At 45.3% G+C, this 26,580-nt stretch overlaps 2 protein-coding genes across 6 annotated transcripts in view; one reads left to right on the plus strand and one right to left on the minus strand.

Moving 5' to 3' along the window:
• The window catches only part of ARMC7 (armadillo repeat containing 7), an 89,080-nt gene that overhangs the window by 32,275 nt on the left and 30,225 nt on the right, over positions 1-26,580 (plus strand). Inside the window, exon 3 of one of the 4 annotated variants that reach the window (XM_066381202.1) lies at positions 7,200-7,458. The exons of the other annotated variants lie outside the window; for them this stretch is intronic. Coding sequence (XP_066237299.1) covers positions 7,200-7,219 — 20 coding nt within the window. The 3' untranslated portion in view covers positions 7,220-7,458. Of the gene's footprint in view, positions 1-7,199; positions 7,459-26,580 lie in introns of those variants that run through there. 4 annotated transcript variants of the gene reach the window in all.
• JPT1 (Jupiter microtubule associated homolog 1) lies at positions 1,344-26,142 on the minus strand. Of its 2 annotated transcripts, XM_066381207.1 has the most exons (5): positions 25,946-26,139; positions 13,712-13,854; positions 11,833-11,930; positions 10,641-10,659; positions 1,344-2,370 (listed from the first exon to the last, which is right to left on the minus strand). In XM_066381207.1, the coding sequence occupies exons 1-5, from the start codon at positions 25,999-26,001 to the stop codon at positions 2,222-2,224; spliced, it is 465 nt and encodes a 154-aa protein (XP_066237304.1). In that variant the 5' UTR covers positions 26,002-26,139; the 3' UTR covers positions 1,344-2,221. The 2 variants fall into 2 exon arrangements, with proteins under 2 accessions (XP_066237304.1, XP_066237305.1); XM_066381208.1 differs by lacking the exon at positions 10,641-10,659 and having other exon boundaries at positions 25,946-26,142.

The following is a 26,580-nucleotide window of genomic DNA, read 5'->3' on the forward strand; positions in this document are numbered from 1 at the left end:
AATTGAGCCTCAAATGATAAGCCAATGGAATATATAGCTGGTCAGTAGCACAGCTGAACCTAAAAGCCAGGTCTTAATAATGCCCAATTTAGACATTTAATATAGTGTGTTGACCTGGAACTTTCTCCTTAGAACCCAGCTGTCTCCATATTTATTGAGGGGGCTCTAATCCCCTCACCACCTCCACCCTTCATTGCCTCCTAATTATGTGGACCCTTCCTTCCTTTGGAACTCTTTTCTTTGACCACCCACCACTGTGAAGCATATTGCAGGTGTGAGGACTTAATTTTTTTTTTGGGGGGGGGGGAACAGAGACAGAGAGGGACAGACAGGAAGGGGGAGAGATAAGTCTCAATTCTTTGTTGTGGCACCTTAGTTTCTCATTGATTGCTTTCTCATATGTGCCTTGACTGGGAGGCTGCAGTAGACTGAGTGACCCCTTGCTCAAGCCAGCGACCTTGGGCTCAAGTTGGTGAGCCTTGCTCAAACCAGATGAGCCCGCACTCAAGCTGGTAACCTTGGGGTTTTGAACCTGGGTCCTCTGCATCCCAGTCCAACGCTCTAGCCATTGCACCACTGCCTGGTCAGGCTAAAATTTTTTCTTTTTAAATTAAATTCAGTGAGGTGACATTGATCAATAAGAGTACATAGGTTTCCGGTCAACATCTCTATAGCATTTGAACTGTTGATGACAATGTGTCCCCATCACCCAAAGTCAAATTTTCTGTCACCTTATATTTGTCCCTCTTTTCTCCTTCCACCCCCCCCCCCCCAGAGAGGGCTTACAATTTTAAATGTTACCACCCAGCACAAAGGATAGATGGTAGAAGAGTCTAAAATATTTTGGCTAATAACCATTTTGGATAACTATTTATCTGTTTATTCCTGAATTTTATTACTTCAAATATCAGTTAGTGATCATTTTGGCTTTTTTTTTTTTTTTTTTTTTTTTTTTTTAGATTTTACTTATTCATTTTAGAGGGGAGAGAGAGAGAAGCAGGGGTAGAGCAGGTAGCATTAACTCCCATATGTGCCTTGACCAGACAAGCCCAGCATTTTGAACCAGCGACCTCAGTATTCCAGGTTGACGCTTTATCCACTGCGCCACCACAGGTCAGGCCATTTTGGCATTTTGAACTCGTGCTATGAATCTAAACCTGCTGTCTTTAGAGAATTATCTTTAGGGAGAAGCCCACTTGTCTCTGGGACCTTACTAATTTATTTGAACTTGAATGATCCTTCAATTCTCTGAGCAGCAGGATTTATACAATAGTAACAAAGAAAAAAAGCAACTAAACAGGTAACACTAGAACAGTCTCAAAAAGATGACACAGGACACAATGTTTCAAAATTTGTACATCGTTTACTTTAAGCAACAGTCCAGAATTGTGAAGTACAACACATTTTTTAAGGATGAGATTTTGTTTCATGGTCAAGCACCAGCATCATGCACACAGCTTCAAGTTAACTAAGAGCACTGCCACAGTGTGACCCATTCAGAACGAAGACCCACTTCTGCGCGGGCACTGCCCTTGTTTGCTTCACCACTTGGAATCGGTCAGTTGGAGTGTACATGGAGCCTTCCTCTGCATGAGAGTGGGAGGCTTTCCTCCTCGGCCAGTCAAGTTAGTATCTGACTTATATCTTACTGTTCAAAAATAAAAGGCAGTTTTTTGCTCTGCAGGCAGCAAGGCATGAGGCACAGGCCTCTTCCTTGTTCCATATGGCACAGGAAGATGCTTTTAGCAAAGGGCACTGGCAAGTTAGGGCAACACCAAGAAGGTTTGGCATAAAGACAACCCTGTGTTGGGGGCCTGTAGGGACGATGCCTGTGGACTGTTTACTGGCCTGTCCAATCAAGGCTTGGTAAACCCAAGTAAAGCTGACCAAAAAAAAAGGGTTTTAAAAACCTTAGTACAAAAAAGATCTTCTAACACACCTGGGACCAAATTATCTGTTTTTAAAAACACAGTACTGTCACAAAACTTTCCCTCCAGTCTACTACTAGAAAACACTCATGCCATGGCCTACAGACCCAAAGGAATCAGGACAGATATAGAGAACCTGTTTTTGAAAATAAAAGGGGAGGGGAGAGACAGCAGTACATAAAGTGCTTCTTTTTTAATGAAACAAATCCAAAAGATGTACAGTCAGGCTCAAGTTGTGCAGTTCACAAGCATGGAGAAAACAAATGAAACGACAGAATTCAGGACAGTCAGAGCTAACCCAGGACGAGGCTGGACTTGCCACCAGGAGGGTTTCTTCGGGATGGCACTGGGGCCGGTGCCACTGGGCTGGGCACAGGGGCAGCAGGCACAGGCTTCTCCTCACTGTGCCCCAGGCTGGCCTGCAAGTCTGAGTCCACATTTTCTAGGAAAATAGAGTGAAATTAAGGCTAATACTTTCCAGTGGAGATGAAGAATCTAAGATAGTATACCATATATATATTTATATTTTAAGGAAGGTTCAAAACCTACCTAGGATCCAGGTTTGAAACATTACAGATAAGCTCTAGATCCCTGACCCCTAATCTACGTCCACTTGGGTCTCCTTACCCTAGTCCCAGAGGTTGTGTTTAATGCTTTTTTTTTTTGGTGACAGAGACAGAAAGAGGGACAGATATGGACAGACAAATAGAAAGAGAGAGATGAGAAGCATCAATTCTTCATTGCAGCACCTTAGTTGTTCACTGATAGCTTTCTCACATGTCCCTTGGGGGGGGCTACAGCAGAGCAAGTGACCCCTTGCTCAAGCCAGGGACCCCACACTCAAGCTGGTGAGCCCGCACTCAAACCAGCGACCTTGGAGTTTATAACCTGGGTCCTCTGTGTCCCAGTCGGATGCTCTATCCACTGTGCCACTGCCTGGTAGGGCTAATGCATATTTTATGTGCATTTTATTTCCAAAAGATAACATATAATACTGTTTTTGTTCTATTTAACATAAATGATATCAACTTCCTTTTTTTCACTCTTTTGAAAACTTACCCATATTTATGGTCATAATTCACCTTGCTTAATTAAACTGCATGTAGCCTGACCTGTGGTGGCGCAGTGGATAAAGCATCGACCTGGAAATGCTGAGGTCGCCGGTTCAAAATCCTGGGCTTGCCTGGTCAAGGCACATATGGGTGTTGATGCTTCCAGCTCCTCCCCCTTCTCTCTCTTTCTGTCTCTCTCTCCTCTCTATCTCTCTCTATCCTCTCTAAAAATGAATAAAATAAAATAAAAACTGCATGTATACTGCTCACAAAAAGTAGGGGATATTTCATAATGAATATGAAGTGATAAAATATCCCCTACTTTTTTTTTTTTTTTACAGGGACAGAGAGAGAGTCAGAGAGAGGAGAGACAGACAGACAGGAATGGAGAGAGATGAGAAGCATCAATCATCAGTTTTTCATTGCCGTTGTGATACCTTAGTTGTTCATTGATTGCTTTCTCATATGTGCCTTGACCGCAGGCCTTCAGCAGACAGAGTAACCCCTTGCTTGAGCCAGCGACCTTGGGCTCAAGCTGGTGAGCCTTGCTCAAACCAGATGAGCCCGCACTCAAGCTGGTGAGCTCGGGGTCTTGAACCTGGGTCTTCTGCATCCCAGTCCGATGCTCTATCCACTGTGCCACCGCCTGGTCAGGCTGGACAGACAGTTCTTACTACCCTCCCAGAGGCTGTGCCATGTTGCACTCCACAGCACACATCAAAGTATGCCTTCCTTATATCTTTGCATAGCCTCTACTTGATAACCACCTTCCTTTAATATCTGCCAAACTGATGGGTGAAAATGTTATTGCATTCCTGTGTTATGGTACATGTCCATGATTACAAGGTGAAGTTGACTTTTTTTTTTAATTTTTTTATTTATTTATTCATTTTAGAGAGGAGAGAGAGAGAGGAGAGACAGAGAGAGAGAAGGGGGGAGAAGCTGGAAGCATCAACTCCCATATGTGCCTTGACCGGGAAAGCCCAGGGTTTTGAACCAGCAACCTCAGCATTTCCAGGTCGACGCTTTATCCACTGCGCCACCACAGGTCAGGCCTGAAGTTGACTTTTAACTACACAGTTCACCAGTTATACTACCATCAACATTTACTAAACAGTCCGCCTTTCCCCTACTGACCTATAATAACATCTCCACTATCCAGGTCATTCCCATTTCTTAATTTTTTTTTTTTTTCAAGAGACAGAGAGAGTCAGAGAGAGGGATAGACAGGGACAGACAGACAGGAACAGAGAGATGAGAAGCATCAATCATTAGTTTTTCGTTGTGCATTGCAACACCTTAGTTGTTCATTGATTGCTTTCTCATATGTGCCTTGATCACGGGTCTTCAGCAGACTGAGTAACCCCTTGCTTGAGCCAGCAACCTTGGGTCCAAGCTGGTGAGCTTTTCCTCAAACCAGATGAGCCCGCACTCAAACTGGTGACCTCGGGGTCTCAAACCTGAGTCCTCAGCGTCCCAGTCCGACGCTCTATCCACTGCTCCACCGCCTGGTCAGGCCCATTTCTTAATTTTTAAAAAAACTTATTGATTTTAGAGATGGGGGGAGGAGAGAAAGAGAGACAGAAACATTGATCTGTTCTTGTATGTGCCTTAACCAGGGATCGAGCATGCAACCTTGGCATATTGAAATGATGCTCTAACCAACCAAACATTCTGGCCAGGGCAGTCCCATCCCTTTTTTTTTTTTTTTTTTTTTTAATTTTTTTTTGGGGGGGGCATTTTTCTATTTTTTTATTTTTCTATATTTTTTTTTATTGATTGATTTTTAGAGGGGGGGGGGGAGAGAGAGAGAGAGAGAGAGGAGGACCAGGAAGCATCAACTCCCATATGTGCCTTGACCTGGCAAGCCCAGTTTCGAACCGGCAACCTCAGTGTTCCAGGTCAACACTTTATCCCACTGCTCCACCACAAGTCAGGCCCCATCTCTTACTAATTAAGCAATTTCCACATTAAAGTCTTTAGAATTAATATATTATTATCCAAGATCTTGGATATTACTTGACTGAATCACTAGCTGATTTGTGAAATTCTCAAGCATTTTTCAAAAATTTAATCTATTGATCTTACAGCAAGAGGAAGGCGGTGGCGCAGTGGATAGAGAGTCGGACTGGTATGCGGAAGACCCAGGTTCGAGCCCCCAAAGTCGCCAGCTTGACCGCGGGTTCATCTGGTTTGAGCAAAGCTCACCAGCTTGGACCCAAGGTCACTTGCTTGAGCAACGGGTTCTTCGGTCTGCTGTAGCCCCACGGTCAAGACACATATGAGAAAGCAATCAATAAACAACTAAAGTGCCACAAATGAAAAAAAAATTGATGCTTCTCATCTCTCTCCATTCCTGTCTGTCTGTCCCTATCTATCCCTCTCTCTGACTCTCTGTCTCTGTCAAAAAAAAAAGAAGAAGAAGAAGGGGGGAGGAGAAAGAAAGAAAAAGAGTTAGAAACACTGATCTAGACCCTGGCCGGTTAGCTCAGTGGTAGAGCGTCAGCCTGGCGTGTAGGAGTCCTGGGTGTGATTCCCGGCCAGGGCACACAGGAGAAGCGCCCATCTGCTTCTCCACCCCTCCCCCTCTCCTTCCTCTGTCTCTCTTTTCCCCTCCCGCAGCCAGGGCTCCACTGGAGCAAAGTTAGCCCGGGCACTGAGGATGGCTCCATGGCCTCTGCCTCAGGTGCTAGAATGGCTCTGGTTGCAACAGAGCGACACCCCAGATGGGCAGAGCATTGCCCCCTGGTGGGCATGCTGAATGGATCCTGGTCAGGCGCATGCAGAAGTCTGTCTGACTGCCTCCCCGTTTCAAACTTCAGAAAAATACAAAAAAAAAAGAAACACTGATCTGTTAAAACAATCCAAAATAGATGAGTCAAGACCATGGACTTAGGCTGAGTCAAAGTTATGAATGTAAGCTGTCTCATTTCTGCTGCTAGGATATGCCCTCACCGCTATACAGAATCTCTTTTTATTTATTTTTATTTATTGATTTTAGTGAAAGAGGAAGGGAGAGAGAGAGAAAGAGAAACAGGAACATGGAAGTTCCTATGTGTCCTGACCAGGGATTGAACCAGCAACCTCTGCTCTTTGGGACAATGCTCTTACCAACTGAGCTATCCAGCCAGGGCCGCTATACAGAATCTTACTGAATTCTTTACTGTCTGGACCAAGCAGTTAATGAGTGACTTCTAAAGGTCATAACATTACCTTGCAGCTCTACTATGGTAGTTAATTTCCATAAAGTGATTTTAGATAAATCAAGCTCATTTCCACCAACTTATACTTGTCTTTTATTATTAATGCAACTGTTCTATCTTTCACAAAGAAGTAACAACATACCAAAAAAGGGGGGAAAGCACATATGGAAACTAAATAACAGCAGGCTTTTATTTAAATGCTTGTTTGTCAGAAATAAATACTCCAGCCAGTAAAGGTGGAGGGTTATTTTTTTAAAGCAAGAGAGACAGACAGCTGACCAGGCTGTGGTGCAGTGGATAGAGCATCGGACTGGGGTGTGGAGAACCCAGGTTCGAGACCCTGAGGTCACCAGCTTGAGCACGGGCTCATCTGGTTTGAGCAAGGCTCACCAGCTTGGACCCAAGATCGCTGGCTCGAGCAAGGGGTTACTCAGTCTGCTGTAGCCCCCGGTCAAGGCACATATGAGAAATCAATCAATGTACAACTAAGGAACTGCACCGAAGAATTGATGTTTCTCATCTCTCTCTCTTCCTGTCTATCTATCCCACTCTCTGACTCTGTCTCTGCCACAAAAAAAAAAAAAAAGAGAGAGACAGACAGACAGACAGACAAAAAGACAGGGAGAGAGATGAGAAGCATCAACTCATAGTTGCAGCACCTTAGTTGTTCATTGATTGCTTCTCATATGTGCCTTGACCTGGGGCCTACAGCCAAGCCAGTGACCCTTGCTTAAGCCAGAGACCTTGGGGTTCCAAACCTAGGTCCTCAGTATCCCAGCCCAACGCTCTATCCACTGCGCCACCGCCTAGTCAGGTGGACATTTGTTTGTTGCTACATCTCAAGTCTGCAATGTGATAAGGAATTGAGAGCAGGGTTTAGAAACTTTCAATAGCAGCTTGACAAAGAAAGCTTTTGTCTGTTGAATCTAATAATAATTTTTAAAAAATAGAGTTTCAACAAAAATACTTGTGCCATAATACCCATCTTATACTCCTGTATTGTGTTCCTTCTTTAGCATATCAGTTATATAACTGAACAGAGACCTCTGTCAGAACAGAAAAAAGTGATTCATGCCTGACCTGTGGTTGCGCAGTGATTAGAGCATCGACCTGGGCCTGGCCTGTGGTGGTGCAGTGCATGGAGCGCCAACCTCAAACACTGATGTTGCCGGTTTGAAACCCTGGGTTTGCTCCGTCAAGGCACATACAACAAGCAACAAATGAAGAGCTAGAGTGAAGCAACTACTTCTTGTTCCCCCCACCTCCACTCTCCATAAAAATCAATAAATAAAATCTTATTTGTTTGTTAAAAAAAAATTAAAAATAAAAAAGTAAAATAAAATAAAGCATTGACCAGGAATGCTGAGGTTGCCAGTTCGAAACCCCAGGCTTGCCTAGTGAAGGTACATGAGAGAAGCAACTACGAGTTGTTTTCTGCTCTTCTCCCCCACCTTTCCTCTCTCTAAAAATCAATAAATAAAATCTTAAAAAATAATGATTTATTATAAGGATCAAAGAGTTAGAATTATAAGAAAATGTAGCAGACCATGTAACCTGCTTGAAGACAGGAAATGACTTCTGCCTAAATTTCTTGGACCTTTTTCCTCCTCCTCATAATTTCCAAAATCTTCCCTGTGGCTATTCCTGTGTCTAATTACCCAAAAAAAATGAAGGCAATTTTCCTTATATCCAAACAAAATCTGTTTTATTTATACTGAGCAAAGTAGCTTGGCTTTGAAGTAAACGTCATTTTATGATAAATAAACTAAATGTCAGGAACACATAATAATCAGGTGGCAAAACTGATGATCATTAAAAAGAGAGAGAGAGATCCCTGGCCAGTTGGCTCAGCTGTAAAGCGTTTCCTGTGTGTGGAAGTCCCAGGTTCGATTCCCGACCAGGGCACACAGGAGAAGTACCCCATCTGCTTCTCCACACTTCCCCCTCTCCTTTCTCTCTGTCTCTCTCTTTCCCTCCCACAGCCAAGGCTCCATTGGAACAAAGTTGGCCTGGGCGCTGAGGATGGCTCCATGGCCTCCACCTCAGGCGCTAGAATGGCTCCGATTGCAGCGGAGCATCGCCCCCTGGTGGGCATGCCAGGTGGATCCCGGTCAGGCGTATGCGGGACTCTGTCTACTTCCCTGCTGCTTCTCACTCCGGAAAAATACAAAAAAAAAAAAAGAGAGAGAGAGAGAGAAAGGACTTGTCATACTATATCATGCAATGTGCTACTGACCTGAACAATCTGTAACAAATTGAGCTGGGGCAGGGATTATTAATTATTCAGCAAGACAAATGACACATTTTTTCATAACTTTATCAGTGTTTTCACATATTTCTCCAGGTTCCCCAAATTCCTAATTATTATTCATTGGCCAAAATAAGTGAATTAAGATTGTGGCTAAATAAGGTCTAATAATGGAAGTATTTCAGAATATGAAAAGAACTAGGGGCCCTGGCCGGTTGGCTCAGTGGTAGAGCGTTGGCCTGGCATGCGGAAGTCCCGGGTTCAATTCCTGGCCAGGGCACACAGGAGAAGTGCCCATCTGTTTCTCCATCCCTCGCCCTCTCCTTCCTCTCTGTTTCTCTCTTCCCCTCCCGCAGCCAAGGTTCCATTGGAGCAAGGATGGCTCGGGTGCTGGGGATGGCTCCGTGGCCTCTGCCTCAGGCGCTAGAATGGCTCTGGTCACAACAGAGCGACGCCCCAGATGGGCAGAGCATCGCCCCCTGGTGGGCATGCCGGGTGGATCCCGGTCGGGCACATGCGGGAGTCTGTCTAACTGCCTCCCCGTTTCCAGCTTCAGAAAAATACAAAAAAAAAAAAAGAACTAGGATCCAAAAGCCTAGAAGACATTTTACTTCCAGAATAGTCTTTTCAAATGGAATAAAAAGGCCCTGGCCAGTTGGCTCAGTGGTAAAGTATCGGCCTGGCGTGTGGAAGTCCTGGGTTCGATTCCCGGCCAGGGCACACAGGAGAAGCACCCATCTGCTTCTCCACCTTTCCCCCTCTCCTTTCTCTCTATGTCTCTCTTTCCCTCCTGGGCGCTGAGGATAGCTCCATGGCCTCCGCCTCAGATGCTAGAATGGCTCTGATTGCAGTGGAGCAACAGCCCAGAGGGGCCGAGCATCGCCCCCTGGTGGGTGTGCCAGGTGGATCCTGGTCGGGCTCATATAGAAGTCTATCTGTCTGCCTCCCCGCTGCTTCTTACTTCGGAAAAACACATACACAGACACACACACAAAAAGAAATGGAACAAAATAACCTGACAAGGCAGTGGAGCAATGGATAGAGTATCGGCCTGGGACTTGGAGGACCCAGGTTCGAAACCCCAAGGTCAAACAAAGGCTCACTAGCTTGAGTACCAGGTTGCTGGCTTGAGCATGGGATCATAGACATGACCTTATGGTCACTGGCTTGAGCCCAAGTTTGCTGGCTTGAGCAAGGGGTCACTCATTCTGCTATAGCTCCACCACCCCCAATCAAGGCACATATGAGAAAGCAATCAATGAACAACTAAGATACCACAACAAAAAATGATGCTTCTCATCTCTCTCCCTTCCTGTCTGTCTGTCCCTGTCCATCCCTCTCTCTGTCTCCATCACAATAAAGAAACCAAATGGAACAAAATGGACATGAACTTAAACAAATCTATCTTCAGTATGGTCAAAAAGTAATTACTCCAATGAGGACGAGCCTGGGTTATACTCATAAAGGTTCAAAAGAATCTCCTCCCCCACCCCCATCATGAAACACCATTTGAAAGGACAGAAGAGGAATTTGGTTCTTAAACATCTATTTCCCTGGAAGACTGCATCACAAGACGTAATGGTAGGAAAGGCCAAGAGGAAGCCACTTCTGAAGGCCTACAGTGACTGCTGTTCACTGAGTCAATTATACCTGACTGCTACTGCCTAACGTGTTAACTTTTCATTACACTTGTTAGGAATTATCTGGAACTTGTTAGGGAAATGCCAATAAATACTTCAAAGAATGAAATTAATTAAATAAATGATGATAGCTCATCATTGGTACATGGATGTGAACTGAAAATTTACATCTGCCTCTAAATCCTGTAAGATCTCAAGGTTGCCATTGTCTCAATGAATAAACACCTCAAAATTCAATGCTGCAGGCCACGCTTCAACTGACAGAGCCGTTTACTAAAAACCTCTCATTAAGTGTAACAGTTACTAGCCTGATTAATGTACATACATTTATAAAGGATGTGGGGCTTTTTTCTTTTCTCAAACATTTTTAGCATTGGTCTCACTGCTTGCCTTGTTTGCTAACTTTACTGTTTAACTTTCCTTTCCTCTCCACCCAGGGAATGCCAGCTCTTGGGCAAAGCTAGATTTGACTCCCCAGTTTCTTTCTCCAAGACGTGATTGGAATCAAAATCCCAATCTATTCTAAAATCATTTATAGAACCAGAAATTTAGATTTCAGAAGTACTCACCATGAATATCACCTTCTCCCTAGAAAAGAAAAAACATTAAAAATTTACTTCAGATTTTAATTTTGCAACATATAAATAATAAGGCAGTTATAGTTTAGGAATATTACTATCTATTTGAAACCAAATGTTTTTGGTTTTTTTGTTTTTTTGTATTTTTCTGAAATTGGAAACGGGGACCCCGGCAGTCAGACAGACTCTCGCATGCGCCCAACTGGGATCCACCCGGCATGCCCACCAAGGGGACAATGCTCTGCCCATCTGGGGCATCGCTCTGTTGCAACCAGAGCCATTCTAGCGCCTGAGGCAGAGGCCATAAAGCCACCTCATCGCCCGGGCCAACTTCGCTCCAGTGGAGCCCTGGCTGCGGGAGGGGAAGAGAGAGACAGAGAGGAAGGAAAGGGGGGAGGGGTGGAGAAGCATATGGACGCTTCTCCTGTGTGCCCTGGCCAGGAATCGAACCCGGGACTCCTACATGCCAGGCCGACATTCTACCACTGAGCCAACCGGCCAGGGCAAATGTTTCTGTTTTGATGCGGTCATAGTCAGGGTCAGGCTACACTACAAAAAGCAACCTTTAGCCTGACCTGTGGTGGCGCAGTGGATAAAGCGTCAACCTGGAAATGCTGAGGTCGCCGGTTCGAAACCCTGGGCTTGCCTGGTCAAGGCACATATGGGAGTTAATGCTTCCAGCTCCTCCACCCTTCTCTCTCTCTCTATCTCTCCTCTCTCTCTCTCTCTCTGTCTCTCCTTCTCCTCTCTAAAATGAATAAATAAAAAAATAAAAATAAATAAAAAAGCAACCTTTATTCAACCAGGGGACAATGCTATACACAAAAATGCCACTGGACAAATTGCCCCAGCGCCAGTAGAACACCCAAAATTCAAAAAGAACTTTAACATCCAACAAATATCATTCCAATAAAGTTAAAAAGTTTTTTTTTTATCGTTAACACCTACGTTGGTGACCTATGTTGAAAAGACACCAGAACAAACCAATATGTTGACTCATTTTCTGACTTTCCTCTCTTAGTTATCAACCTTCCGTCACCAAAATGGCCCAGTCCCTTTCCTAACAATCACTATAGAAAACTCCAGTGGCAGAAATAAAGCTCTTAGTTCAACAGGGGGGAATCTGATTTCTAAACTGAATTAACCTCATAGCCTGACCCCTTCCCCTTATTGTTACACTGACCTTCAGATCTAAGAAGTCTCCAGAGTTGGCTTCAGAAGAACTCCTTCTCTGGGATCCAGACAACTCAGAATCTTCTCTGCCACCACTAGACTTGGCACCTGCATCAAAATATACGTTGTTGAGCAATATAATAGGAAGAGCTGAAACACATTTTTTAGTGAGTGATAATATATAGTAGTCTCATATTACAAAATGAGCAGTGTTAGGGAGGCTGAGTGATGGCTTAAAAATCCCACAGAGGCCCTGGCCGGTTGGCTCAGTGGTAGAGCGTCGGCCTAGCGTGCAGAGGTCCCGAGTTCAATTCCCAGCCAGGGCACACAGGAGAAGCGCCCATTTGCTTCTCCACCCCACCCCCTCCTTCCTCTCTGTCTCTCTCTTCCCCTCCCGCAGCTGAGGCTCCACTGGAGCAAAGATGGTCTGGGCGCTGGGGATGGCTCCTTGGCCTCTGCCCCAGGCGCTAGAGTGGTTCTGGTCGCAACAGAGCAACGCTCCAGAGGGGCAGAGCATCACCCCCTGGTGGGCAGAGCATCGCCCCTTGGTGGGCGTGCCGGGTGGATCCCAGTCGGGTGCATGCGGAAGTCTGTCTGACTGTCTCTCCCCGTTTCTAGCTTCAGAAAAAAATACAAAAAAAAAAAAAAAAATCCCACAGAGGGCCTGGCCTGTAGTGGTACAGTGGATAAACTGTTGACCTGGAACCCTAAAGTCCCTTGTTCAAAGCCCCAGGCCTGCCTGGTCAAAGCACATAGGAGAAGCAACTATGAGTTGATGCTTCCCACCATCCCCCCCCCCCCCCCCGCGCGCCTTTCTCTCTCCCTATCCTCTAAAAATCAAGAAATAAAATCTCTCTTTTTTTTTTTAATTAAGTGAGCCTGACTAGGCGGTAGTGTAGTGGATAGAGCATCAGACTGGGATACAAATGACCCGACCCAGGTTCAAAACCCTGAGGTCACCAGCTTGAGCACGGACTCATCCGGCTTAAGCACAGGCTCATCAGCTTGAGCATGGAGTCCCTGGCTTGAGTGTGGGATCATAGATATGACCCCATGGTCACTGGCCTGAGCCCAAAGGTCACTGGCTTGAGCAAGGGGTCACTCACTCTGCTGTAGCTCCTCAATCAAGGCACATATGAGAAAGCAATCAGTGAACAACTAAGGTGCCACAACAAAGAATTGATGCTTCTTATCTCTCTCCCTTCCTGTCTTTCCTTATCTGTCCCTTTCTCTGTCTCTGTCAAAAAATAAAAAAGAAATTAAAAAAAGAAAATTAAGTGAGAGGTGGGGAAGCAAGGAGGCAGAGAAACAGACTCCCACATGCACCCCAACCAGGATCCATCCACCTGGCAAGACCCCTACAGGGCAATGCTCTGCTCCATTGTTTGGCAACAGAGCTATTTCAGCACCTGAGGCAAGGCCATGGAGCCGTCCTCAGCACCCGGGGCCAACTTGTTTGAACAATTCGAGCCATAGCTGCAGGAAAAGGAGATAAAGAGAGAGAAACAGAAAGAAAGAAGGGGGTGGGAGAGGGGTGGAGAAGCAGATGGTCGCTTCTCCTGAGTGCTCTGATGGGGAATCAAACCCGAGACTTCAACACATCAGGCCGACACTGTACTGCTAAGCCAACAGGCCAGGGCCTAAAATCTTAAAAAAAAAAAAACTCAACAGAGGGACTGAATAACTTAATCTGATGTCACTCCTTATTCTGAAATATCCCATAAACTCTTAGTATTTCCCAATACTTAATCCCAGTCTTTCCTTGAATGAGAAGCTTTAACTGTTGTTTATCTTATTACAAAGAGCTAGATTCTCACCAGCCCTAAACCAGCTGTGGTTGTTCACACTGGGTCCTTCCCTTCACCAGCGCTCACAAATATAAACCATACCTGCCAACTTGGCCCACGAAGGGGGATTTTCCTCAGGTGTCCCAAAGATACTAGAGGCCATTTTGTTCATCCTCACAGGCTGTTCTGTTGGTTCATCAAAGCCTAATGAAAAATTGGATCCACCACCTGGAGGCCGCAGAACCCTAGTAATAATGGGAAAATGTCAATTTCAAATGATACTAAAACATTTCTTGTCAAAAAAGTTGTCAAACACCTTTTCCTTTATTTCCCTTGCCCATTCATTCTCCTTTCCTCCCACAAAAGAGAGCTGTTAATGGAGAAGAGGACTTGACTCCATGGGGTTTAAATTCAACACCAATGTTAACATGTTTCATAGCTGCTTTATATTTGTAGCAAGGTTATCCGTCACACAAGGCAGCTGAAACAGACGGAAAGTCATCACAAACAGCCTGGCTGGTGTCCCCTTTTAGAAAATGGCAAAAGACCTACCATGTCTCCTGGGCTTAGCAGGATATACGACGTGGGGCAAAAGTAGGTTTACAGTTGTGAGTACATGAAAGTTTATTGTTGTATTACTGTTCATTAATTATTGTATTAGTTTCCATATGAGCAACTGTAAAGCTACTTATGCCACACTTTGTATGTGCAAAGAAGTTTAGAAGCACATCTTATTATTTATTTTTTCTATTTTTACTTTCAACAAAATAAATAATGGACAAATATACATATAAAAGTTAACTAGACCAATTTAGAAGCCCTAGCAAAAGTGATATTTAAAGCACCTCTCCTAGCTCAACATCACAGACAAGCCCTGTTTACATACCTATACCTATTATCCCTAGTAAATGTGAGTGACTGGCCACAGAGAAAGTTAGTATGAGAAATGAAATAAGATTCTTGGCATGTCCTATACACATGCACCTGTGGATACCACCCATAGTTTTTTATTCAAGAAGGACTATAGTACCTTCATGTTTCCATATCTTCCTGCCATAGCTGACCAATTTGTCCGCTTCCTGGAAAAACTCAATTTAACTTGTCCTGTCACCACTCAAAGCACAGAAAATGAAGATGGTTTTATGGGAAGATTTTCTCATTCAATTCCTTTATTAGGGATAGGAGTGATCTGGTTTCTCTTTCTTCTTCAGTCAGTTTGAATAAGAAACATTTTTCTAGGAATATGTCCATTTCATCCAAATTTCAAAATAAATACAGTTGTCATTTGTAAATTCAGCTCCTTATATTAAAGGATGATCCCTGGTCAGGGCACAAATCAGAACAGATCAATGCTTTTGTCTCTTTCATTCCCTTCCTCTCTCCCTAAAAATAAATAAGTTAAAAAAAATTAAGTGGAAGAATATAAAGGAAAAAATTAGACGTAAGGTATAAATTCTCTTTTAAGTACCCCACTAAATGCATTTCAAAGTTTTGATTTGAGAAACAGGGGGTGAGAAGCAGGGAGGTAGAGAGACAGACTCCCGCATGTGCCCGACTGGTATCTACCCAGCAAGCCCACTAAGGGGGCGATGCTCTGCCCATCTGGGGCATTGCTCCATTGCAACTGGAGCCATTCTAGTACCTGAGGCGGAGACCATGGAGCCTTCCTCAGCACCCGGGTCAACTTGCTCCAATGGAGCCTCGGCTGCAGGAGGGGAAGTGAGAGAGAGAGAGGAAGGAGAGGGGGGAAGGGTGGAGAAGCAGATGGGTGCTTCTCCTATGTGCCCTGGCCGGGTATCTAACCCTGGACTTCCACTCACTGGGCTGATGCTATACCACTGAGCCAACCGGCCAGGACCTGATTTTTTTGTTTTTTAACTATTGTTCTATTCTAAATATTTTTGCACTGTTCCATTATTTTCCTCTTTAACTCATAAATTATTTATAAGTGCATGTATAAGTATCCAACTATTGGGGTCTTTCTATTTCACTGATTTCTAGCTTTTAATTATAACATTGACAGATAGTTTTATGACATGAATCCTTCAAAATTTAATTAGATGTGCCTTATAGCCTAATATGTGGTCAATTTTGTCAATCTCTGTAAGTGTGTGAAAATAATGTGTATGTCCATTAGATCAAGTTTGTTAATCAGGCTGTCAAAATCTACTAATTAAGTGTTTTATCATTTAGTGAGAAAATCTGTTAACGACTTCAACTATAATGGTAGGGGAGGCGTTTCTTAGTTTCTCCTCAGCATTCTGTCAAGATAAGGAGTTCTCTCTCAAAAAGACTGCCACTGTAGTATTTTAGATCAATGAAGAAAACTGCATTATGTTAACTGGCTAGTCATTTTGACTAAACAAAATAATACATCCCGCCTGACCAGTGGATAGAGTGTTGGCCTGAGATGTTGAGGACCCAGGTTTGAAACCCAAGGTCACCGGCTTGAGCTCAGGCTCATCCGGCTTGAGCGTGGGATCATAAGACATGACCCCATGGCCACTGGTTTGAACTCAAAGGTTTCTGGCTTGAAACCAAGGTCACTGTCTTGAGCAAGGAGTCACTGGCTTGGCTGGAGTCCCCTTTCCCCTCTGCAAAAGCACATATGAGAAAGCTATCAATGAACAACTAAGGTGCCACAACTGAGGTAATGCTTCTCATCTCTCTTCCTATACCTCTATGTCTCTGTCTCTCTCACCTAAAAAAAAAAAAGAAGATAGGAGAAAAGACTAAAATAAAAAACTGGTAGCACCTGACCAGGTGGTGGCACAGTGGATAGAGCGTCAGACTGGGATGCAGAAGACCCAGGTTCGAGACCCCGAGGTCCCCACCTTGAGCGCGGGCTCATCTGGTTTGAGCAAAAGCTCACCAGCTTGGACCCAAGGTCACTGGCCCCAGCAAGGGGTTACTTGGTCTGCTGTAGCACTCGGTCAAGGCACATATGAGAAAGCAATCAATGAACAACTAAGGTGTTGCAACGCGCAACGAAAAACTAATGATTGATGCTTCTCATCTCTCTCCGTACCTGTCTGTCTGTCCTCCCTGTCTATCCCTCTCTGACTCACTGTCTCTGTAAAAAATAAACAAATAAATGATTTTTAAAAATAATTTTAAAAAAACAAAACTGGTAGCAAATATATATGAATGTGTCTTAGTCTTGAAGAAAAGAACTTTCTTTCTAAGCATACAATAAAAGCCAGAGATCATAAAAGGGACAGATTAAACTTGGCAAAAATACGCATAATATTTGACAAAGGATAATATCACTAGTATATAGAATGTTCTTAAAAATAACTTTTAGCCCAGGCTAGATAGTTCAGTTGATTAGAGCATCATCCCGAAGTGCAGAGGTTGCTGATTCAATCCCCAGTCAGGGCACATACAGGAACAGATTGGTGTTCTTGTCTCTCCCCCTCTCTCCCTCTTTCTCTCTAAAATTAATAAAATAAACTTTTTTTTTTTTTTTTTTGTATTTTTCTGAAGTTGGAAACGGGGAGGCAGTCAGACAGACTCCCACATGCGCCCGACCGGGATCCACCCAGCACGCCCACCAGGGGGCGATGCTCTGCCTAGCTCTGTTGCAACCAGAGCCATCCTCAGTGCCCGGGCCAACTTTGCTCCAATGGAGCCTCAGCTGCCGGAGGAGAAGAGAGAGAGAGGAAGGAGAGGGGGAGGAGTAGAGAAGCAGATGGGCGCTTCTCCTGGGTGCCCTGGCCGGGAATCGAACCCGGGACTCCTGCACGCCAGGCCGACGCTCTACCACTGAGCCAACCGGCCAAGGCTAAAATAAACATTTTTAAAAATTAATTTTTAAAATAAGAAAGAAATGGACAAAAGGTACTATATCAGGTAATTTAAAAATATGGATAGCCTCTAAATATTAAAAATTCAACCGTACTAGCAAATAAATGAATCTTAAAACAAGATATTGGCCCTGGCCGGTTGGCTCAGTGGTAGAGCGTCGGCCTGGCGTGCAGAAGTCCCGGGTTCGATTCCCAGCCAAGGCACATAGGAGAGGCGCCCATCTGCTTCTCCACCCTTCCGCCTCTCCTTCCTCTCTGTCTCTCTCTTCCCCTCCTGCAGCCGAGGCTCCATTGGAGCGAAGATGGCCCGGGCGCTGGGGATAGCTCCTTGGCCTCTGCCCCAGGCGCTAGAGTGGCTCTGGTCGCAACAGAGCGACGCCCCGGAGGGGCAGAAAGTCGCCCCCTGGTGGGCAGAGCTTCGCCCCCTGGTGGACATGCCAGGTGGATCCCGGTTGGGCGCATGCAGGAGTCTGTCTGACTGTCTCTCCCCATTTCCAACTTCAGAAAAATACAAAAAAATATATACATATATATATTAGTTTTTTTGCCTATTAGACTGGTAAAAATGAAAAAAAAAAAGCCAATTCTCAGCATTAACTAAAATATGAGAGAACAAATCTGTACCAACTTTCTAAAGAACATTTTGATAGTATGTTATATAAATCAGCATTTCTACTTACAGAAATTATCTTACGTAGATAACCAGACATTTGTACAAGGATACTCCTATAAGTAGGTTATTTTATGCCTGACCAGGCAGTGGCGCAGTGGATAGAGCGTTGGACTGGGACACAGAGGACCCAGGTTCAAAACCCCGAGGTTGCCAGCCTGATCACAGGCTCACTGGCTTTAGTGCAGGGTTGCTGGCTTGAGCCCAAAGGTCGTTGGCTTGAAGCCCAAGGTCGCTGGCTTGAGCCTAAAGGTCGCTGGCTTGAGCAAGGGGTCACTTGCTCTACTGTAGCCCTCCCACCCCCCATCAAGGTACATACATATGAGAAAGCAATCACTGAACAACTAAGGAGCTACAATGAAGAATTGATGCTTCTTCTCATCTCTCTTCCTTCCTGTCTGTCCCTGTCTCTCTAACTTTCTCTGTCAACCCCCCCCCCCAAAATAGGTTAATTTGTAAAAAATTGGAAGATACTAAGGGGTTAGTGATCAAAGTCCATCCATACGATAGAAAGGTATATAAGGTATATACATTAGGGATGAGATTTACCTTTATTAGTAGAGGAAAAAGTTACCCAAAACCCAGTGAATAAAAATGATTAGAGAACAAATATAAGCCTGATTACGTTACATAAAACGATGTGTATAGGGATGAATACTCATTGTGACCCAGCTGTGTGACCTTGGATAAATTGCTTAACCTCTCTATGTTTCAGTTTTCTATAAAAAGAAAGTAGGAGCTGCCTCATAAGACTACTATAAGGATATCATATATACTGTGCTTACAATAGTACTAACTGGAACATGGCAATCATGTGTCCCAACTATGAAAATCATCATAAGTAAGCATAAATGTCTGAAAGTACATGCACCATAATGTCATCCAAGGAATTTCTAGTAAATTTCAATGTCTTTCTTATACTTCATATTGTTCTACATTGCTGTTAATCTAAAATTCTTTTAAAGACCACTTCTAAAAAAAAAAAAAAAAGACCACTTCTAGGTTCCAGAATATCCTGACTTTTCGTTGACAATACTTCGTTGTTGTTTTTTTAATTTTTTTTTTAATTTATTTATTTATTTTACAGAAACAGAGAGTGAATCAGAGAGAGAGATAGACAGGGACAGACAGGAACGGAGAGAGATGAGAAGCATCAATCATTCGTTTTTCATTGCGCATTGTGACACCTTAGTTGTTCATTGATTGCTTTCTCATATGTGCCTTGACCGCGGACCTTCAGCAGACTGAGTAACCCCTTGCTGGAGCCAGCAACCTTGGGTTCAAGCTGGTGGGCTTTTTGCTCAAACTTGATGAGCCCGCGCTCAAGCTGGCAACCTCGGGGTCTCGAACCTGGGTCCTCTGCATCCCAGTCCGACCCTCTATCCACTGCGCCACCGCCTGGTCAGACTGTTTTTTTAATTTTTATTTTAATTGATTTTAGAGAGAGAAAGGCAATGGGGGAGGAGCAGGAAGCATCAACTCGGTGTAGTTGCTTCTCATACGGGCCTTGACTGGGCAAGCCTGAGGTTTTAAACTGGGGACCTTCCTCAGCATTCCAGGTTGACAGTCCATCCACTGCACCATCACAGGTCAGGCAACAATACCCCTTTTCCCACTGGCCATTATGGGTGATCATTTGTGGGCAATGGTGTCTACTTAGATTTCTGGACAGAAATCCCAGCTCCTCTGCTCCCTTGGGTACAGGTGAACACCTGGTCTCAGCTCCCAAAAGTGCCCCTCACAGACTCACACAGTGCCCCTTCCCAAGGAGTGATATCCTGCCCTGTCCTGTGTCCATTCCTACCAGGCTCCCCTGTGCTGTCTTATCCCTGCTACCCACAGCCCGCACATGCAAGGTCTGGTTAAGCCTGGACAGAACTGAAGGAAATCAGACAAACTGCCAACTACTAATGCAGCCTCTTCTCAACCGCACCTTGTTCTTACTGTCTTCTTCACAAGTGCAGTCAGACCCCTTTCCTCACTGTTCTGCCAGCAGTTCTAGCTTATCTCCACCTTGGGGCATTTCCTCTCTACTTCCCTCAGAGACTATTAAACCTTTACCTCCTCCATGAAACTAATAGAGCCCTCTATGATCTCAAACAGTAACAGGTGGAACCCAAGAGGTAAAAATGCTAGAGATCCTCTCCTTCTGGTCACCAACTTAAAAAAAAATTTTTTTTAATATTTTATTTATTTTAGAGAGAGGAGAGAGGTGGTGGGGGGTGGACAGAGAGGGAAGCATCAACTCAGAGTAGTTGCTTCTTGTATGTGCCTTGAGAGGGCAAGCCCAGGGTTTCTAACCAGCGACCTCAGCATTTCCGGTCGACGATTTATCTACTGTGCCACTACAGGTCAGGCATAGTGGTCATCAACTTTTTGTATAAAGGGCCAGATAGCAAATATTTTTGGCTTATGGGTCAGACAGTGTTGCACAACTATTGAACTCTATCACACAGCACAAAGCCACAGACAACATCAAAATGAATGAGTGAAGCTGTGTTCCAATAAACTTTATTTATGGACACTGAAATTTGATTTTCATGTCATTTTTACAAGTCCTGAAATATTATTCTTCTTGGTTGTTTTTTCAACCGTTTATAAATGTCAAGATCTGATGCCAGCTGGGTTTGGCCTTTGGGTGGTAGTTTGTTGGGCTCTGCTCTGTCCCAGCAATTTTCAGCCAGTGTGCTGCAAGAATGTTTAAGGCCCTGGCCGGTTGGCTCAGTGGTGGAGCGTCGGCCTGGCGTGCAGAAGTCCCGGGTTCGATTTTCGGCCAGGGCACACAGGAGAAGCACCCATCTGCTTCTCCACCCCTCCCCCTCTCCTTCCTCTCTGTCTCTCTCTTCCCCTCCCGCAGCCCAGGCTCCACTGGAGCAAAGATGGCCCGGGCGCTGGGGATGGCTCCTCGGCCTCTGCCCCAGGCCTCTGCCCCAGGCGCTAAAATGGCTCTGGTCGCAGCAGGGCGACACCCCGGAGGGGCAGAGCCTCGCCCCCTGGTGGGCATGCCGGGTGGATCCCGGTCAGGCGCACGCGGGAGTCTGTCTGACTGTCTCTCCCCGTTTCCAGCTTCAGAAAAATACAGGAAAAAAAAAGAAAAAGAATGTTTAAAATATGCAGTACCTGACTATTCAGTCAGGGCCACTGAGCTCTTTCCCCTTAGATTGTCAAATAAAAATGACAACAGCCGGCCCTGGCCGGTTGGCTCAGTGGTAGAGCCTCGGCCTGGCGTGCAGAAGTCCCGGGTTCGATTCCCGGCCAGGGCACACAGGAGAAGCGCCCATTTGCTTCTCCACCCCTCCCCCTCTACTTCCTCTCTGTCTCTTCCGAGGCTCCATTGGAGCAAAGATGGCCCGGGCGCTGGGGATGGCTCCTTGGCCTCTGCCCCAGGCGCTAGAGTGGCTCTGGTCGCGGCAGAGCGACGCCCCGGAGGGGCAGAGCATCGCCCCCTGGTGGGCAGAGCATCGCCCTTGGTGGGCGTGCCGGGTGGATCCCCGTCGGCACATGCGGGAATCTGTCTGTCTCTCCCTGTTTCCAGCTTCAGAAAAAATACAGAAAAAAAAAAATAAAAAATGGCAACAGCCAACACAACAATAGCCATCTGATATGAATGAATCAAAATTATACAGCCTGACCTGCGGTGGCGCAGTGGGTAAAAGCATCAACCTGGAACACTGAGGTCGCCGGTTCGAAACCCTGGGCTTTCTTGGTCAAGGCACATATGGGAGTTGATGCTTTCTGCTCCTCCCTCCCTTCTCTCTCTCTTTCTCTCTCTCTCTCTCTGTTTCCTCTCTCTAAAAATAATAAGTAAAATCTAAAAATAAATTAATAAAATCCTTTTAAAAAATTATACCAATTTTTTTTTTGTCAGAATGGCAAAAATCTGTATTTTTTGGCACACTGCAGTTTCAATAATTAGTTTATATGTGCCATGATATTAAAAAAAGTTGTAAATTGCTGCTCTACCCAGTTCAACAGCCTCATTTTTAAGAGAGCCAAGTCAGGCTTTGAGAAGTTCCAAATTGCCAAACATTAGTTACCTGACAGACTGTGGTGGAGGGGGGTGTACATGGGATACCAAAACCCCCAAATCCCCAGTTCGTCACAAGTACATAACAAGGACTCAAAGTGCCCTTGTTATTGAGGAACTACACAATGCCATTTTTCTCTTTAAACTACAAACCTATGTAGTTGGTGCTTTGGTTAGTTTTGTTTTCTAATCATAAACAGTAATGTAGCCTGACCAGGGGGGTGGCGCAGATAGAGTAGATGGGCCTGGGACACTGAGAACCCAGGTTCAAAACCCTGAGGTCTAGAGCAGGGGTCTCAAACTCGCGGCCCACGGGCCGCATGCAGCCCGCCGAACAATTTTGTGCAGCCCGCAGACTAATCCACGAAGTTCAAAATATTTTGGATAAAATTAAGTAAGCCTAGGGGCCTACTTGTATTTTTCATTTCTCTAGCATCCTAGCTAGATATTAGCTTAGTTAACAGCAGTTGTGATGCGAACTACAGTTTCTGGTCATTTTGTGACACTGAGTAAACTGCATGTACGATTGTGCTTGTTGTACTGATTTTTTTTTGTTTTCAACTGCAGTGAGAAAAGTGTTGCGTAACAGTTGCCTTTTGTAGACCTAGTGCGGCCCGCCGAACGGCTGTGATCTTGCTCTGCGGCCCACATGCTGAGTTGAGTTTGAGACCCCTGGTCTAGAGCATGCAGTCACTGGCTTGAGCAAGGGATCATAGCCCCATGGTTGCTGGCTTAAGCCCAAAGGTCGCTGGCTTGAGCAAGGGGTCACTCATTCTGCTGTTAGTCCTCCTCCCCGCCCCATCAAGGCACATATGAGAAAGCAATCAATGAACAACTAAGGTGCTGCAATGAAGAATTGATGCTTCTCATCTCTCTCCCTCTTCCTATCTGTCTCTCTCTGTGTCACCAAAAAAAAAAAAAAAAAAAATTTTTAAAGGTTTTCTCTCATGATAAAATTTGAAGTGATTAGGTTTTTAACATTTGTACCCAAAATCAACAAAATCACTTGAAATATTATCATCAGAGTTAACTTCATGTCGTCCCCTTCATTTCCTAGATATTAGAGTGATTTTTCCCCCTTACCATCATAATCTAACCTTCATGAATTTTTAGCCAGATGAAAATCTTCAGAACTCTAATGGGCTGGGAAATACTTTCTGATCTCAAAAAATAAACGAAAAAAAAAACACTAGTACCCAAACACCAACTTAAAAAAAAAAATCAATAGCTCTGACCAGCCAACTTTTTAAGAGTCTGTGTTTTCCTGCAACAGCAGGTAATACCTACTCTGATGATGTCAGTGTTGTGGAGCCCATTTATAACAGCCAGACATTCCCAAACAAAGGATTTGAATCATAACACATAAATTATATCAATTTTACTTTTTTTTTTTTTTTTTTTAAGAAACAAGTTTTATTTTATTTTTTTACAGAGACAGAGAGAGAGTTAGAGAGAGGGATAGACAGGAACAGATAGATGAGAAGCATTAATCATTAGTTTTTCGTTGCGTGTTGCAACACCTTAGTTGTTCATTGATTGCTTTCTCATATATGCCTTGACCGCGGGCTTTCAGCAGACCGAGTAACCCCTTACTCGAGCCAGTGACCTTGGGTCCAAGCTGGTGAGCTTTTTGCTCAAACCAGACGAGCCTGTGCTCAAGCTGGTGACCTCGGGGGTCTCGAACCTGGGTCCTCTGTATCCCAGTCCAACGCTCTATCCACTGCGCCACCGCCTGGTCAGGCTCAATTTTACTTTTTAAGGGTTTATTACTATTCCTTCTGAGCTACACACTTGATAACTAAATCAAGATTACATATTTGAGAGTTAACAAAAGTGTCTCCCATGTACTGCCGATAGCAATTTTTTTTAATTACTTTTTCTTTTTTCTCTCTTTAAATCCCTGACTCCCATATGATCTTTGCAGATCATTTCCTAACAGACTAAATATGGAGCCAGGAGAATGTTACTGGAGAAGAGCAGTTCAGGAGTATTAGGTAAAGCAGGAAGTAAATAAAAGGACAATGCTACATCCTGAATTCACAATATTGGAGAGAAATTGATGACAAAAGGTGCATTAAAATACTTATTTTCCAAAACCAAAACTCACTACTGTCTCACATTTCAAATATACATATCAAAAAACTAGTGTGAGGATTCATTTGACCAGGTTACCAAATTCTTTATGAGGCAATAAACTAGTCACTCCCAAAGGATAAAACCTCAGATGAACATTCCAACCACTACCTTCTGACCTGCAGAAAGTTGACCCTATGGCACAAAATGAAGAAGAACCAAGGTTCAATTTGTTCCACTGTCCTCTGAAGAAAATGATCTCATTAGAAGTATGACAACAGAAGAGGGAGTGATCCTCTTCAGTTATTTCATAGGTCTATATCACCCAAGTTCCCCTCTTCTCCCAGGAACCACTAAGTTAGTTTCTAAAAATCACTCCTGTTTTTTTTCCTACATTGTGAAAGGGAAAGGAATGAGCTAAAAAAGAAATGTCATTTCCAAAGCTCCCTCCTGAGACTCACTGCTGAGGCCTGCTTTTGTCCTCAAGTTCTCCAATCCTATAAGACACTGCTATTTCACAGCTGTCTTCTTAGCCCCACAAAATGGCTCCCTTTGTGCCACTTGCTCAGGACCCCAAGGCTGGCCACACATGGCTGCAGGTCACCATCAATGATGAACAGATCCCAGAAAAACTGGAGTCTAAGCTTCCTCCAAGCCTTGAGCAACGATTCCAGAGATGGCTGTATTCCACCTTAAAGAGCAGTGTGCAATTAGCCAAGACAACGTGGACATGTTCCCCCGGACTCAAACCCTTTCACCAAGTTTGGCAATCGCTTGGAAAAGGGTCCAAGTCAAAGCACCGTTCCCAGTGCCCCCTTCCCCAAATGCTGTGGCATGAGTAGCCAGAAAGGCCCCTGACTTCCCAGATGGAGATAGTACATCGAAGAGACAATGGATGTCTCTGGCCCCGCCCAAGAACAGGAAACCTCCTCCTGTAAGGGAACCAGGGCCAGGGATGAACTCATTTAACCAACGTCAAACGGGGAAGCAAAAGAGGTGGGAGCAAAGACTGAGGTCCGAAGGTTTTAACACAGAAAACCCACTCGGACTGGCGCACTCCCTCTCCGGTTCGGAGATGGGAGCGGAAAGGGAAGGTGTAGGGGTATTTCCTTTGTTAGCAGAGGAGAGGCACTTCTCAACAGGCTGACGGTTTAGTCCTGGAAAGGGGTGGGGAACCATCTCCGCCTGACCACAAATGCCATCTGCCAGGCCGGCTCCAGTGGGTAGAAATCTGCCGAACCCAATCGCTACGACTGCGGACTGATCGCCACGCCGGTCGCACGGCTACCACCTGCCCCGGGCCAGTGACAGGAGCGCGCGGCCCAGGGGTGGGACAATGGGCTCTGCCCGAGGCGCCCCGTAGGCTGGTAGGCTGTCCCGGCACCCGGGGGCCAAAACCACCACCGCCCTGGGGCCGAGCCGGCCACGCCAAAAAGGAAATTGAACGAACCGTCTCTGCACATCCCAACTTACAACCCGCTGCACTGTAAGGGTGAGCGGACTCGGCCCTCTCGTCCTCCCGGCTCCAGGGCAAGAATGAATGAGAGAGGAGCGGGAATCGGGCGGGGTCGGCGGGCCAGGCTTGTAGGGCGGCACAAAGGCGGTGCCGGCCGCCGTACACCGCGGCCCGGCCGTACACAAGCGTGGCGACCCGGGCACGTTACCATCAACGACCGACTGCTTGGCCCGCGTGGCCCCGCCGGGCAACGGGCCTCCCGACCCCAAACCCCTCAAGGCGCGGGCGCGCCCCGCAGCCTCACCGGGAGCTATTCCTGCTGTTGGGGTCGACGCCCTTGAAGGTGGTAGTGGTGGTCATGGCGCCGAGGAGCGAGGTAGGCTGGCGCAATAGCAGAGCACCGAAAGGATCGGGTCCGAGGAAGGAAGAACAGCTCCCCAAACCAGGAACTGCAACCGCTTGCCAGAGCCTCAGCCACCGCCTGCTGGCCGGTCGCCGCCTTTATAGAGCTCGGAAAACCCGCCCATTCCCTGCCTTCATTGGCCAATTCAAATAGATCTCTTCATATTTATTGGTTATCCTGAGTGCCAAGCATCGTACTGCGTCACGACTGGCTGTGCGGCCCCTGCTCAGCCTCAACCCGCCCGCTTCCTGGTCTGGGAAGGTCTAGGAAAGTACCCCCTCTCCCACCCTAAAATCTTGGAGATGATTGGACAAAGGACAAACCTGCCCAGCGTTTGGTGCCAGTTATGCTCACTGTCGCTTAAAAAAGTTACCTGCAAAAGGGAAAGCTAGTTCTAGGAAAATTAGAGCCCACAGTCCAGAGCGGATTTGTCGTTAAGATACACTTATTTGCCTTACGGTGGGATAGTGAGGGCATGCTCCTTAAGGAATGAAAATTACTGCTCCAAATGGACATTTATTGAATACCTACTGTAT

Source organism: Saccopteryx leptura, chromosome 4, assembly GCF_036850995.1.
Source record: "Saccopteryx leptura isolate mSacLep1 chromosome 4, mSacLep1_pri_phased_curated, whole genome shotgun sequence".
NCBI classification, from domain to species: Eukaryota; Metazoa; Chordata; class Mammalia; order Chiroptera; family Emballonuridae; genus Saccopteryx; species Saccopteryx leptura.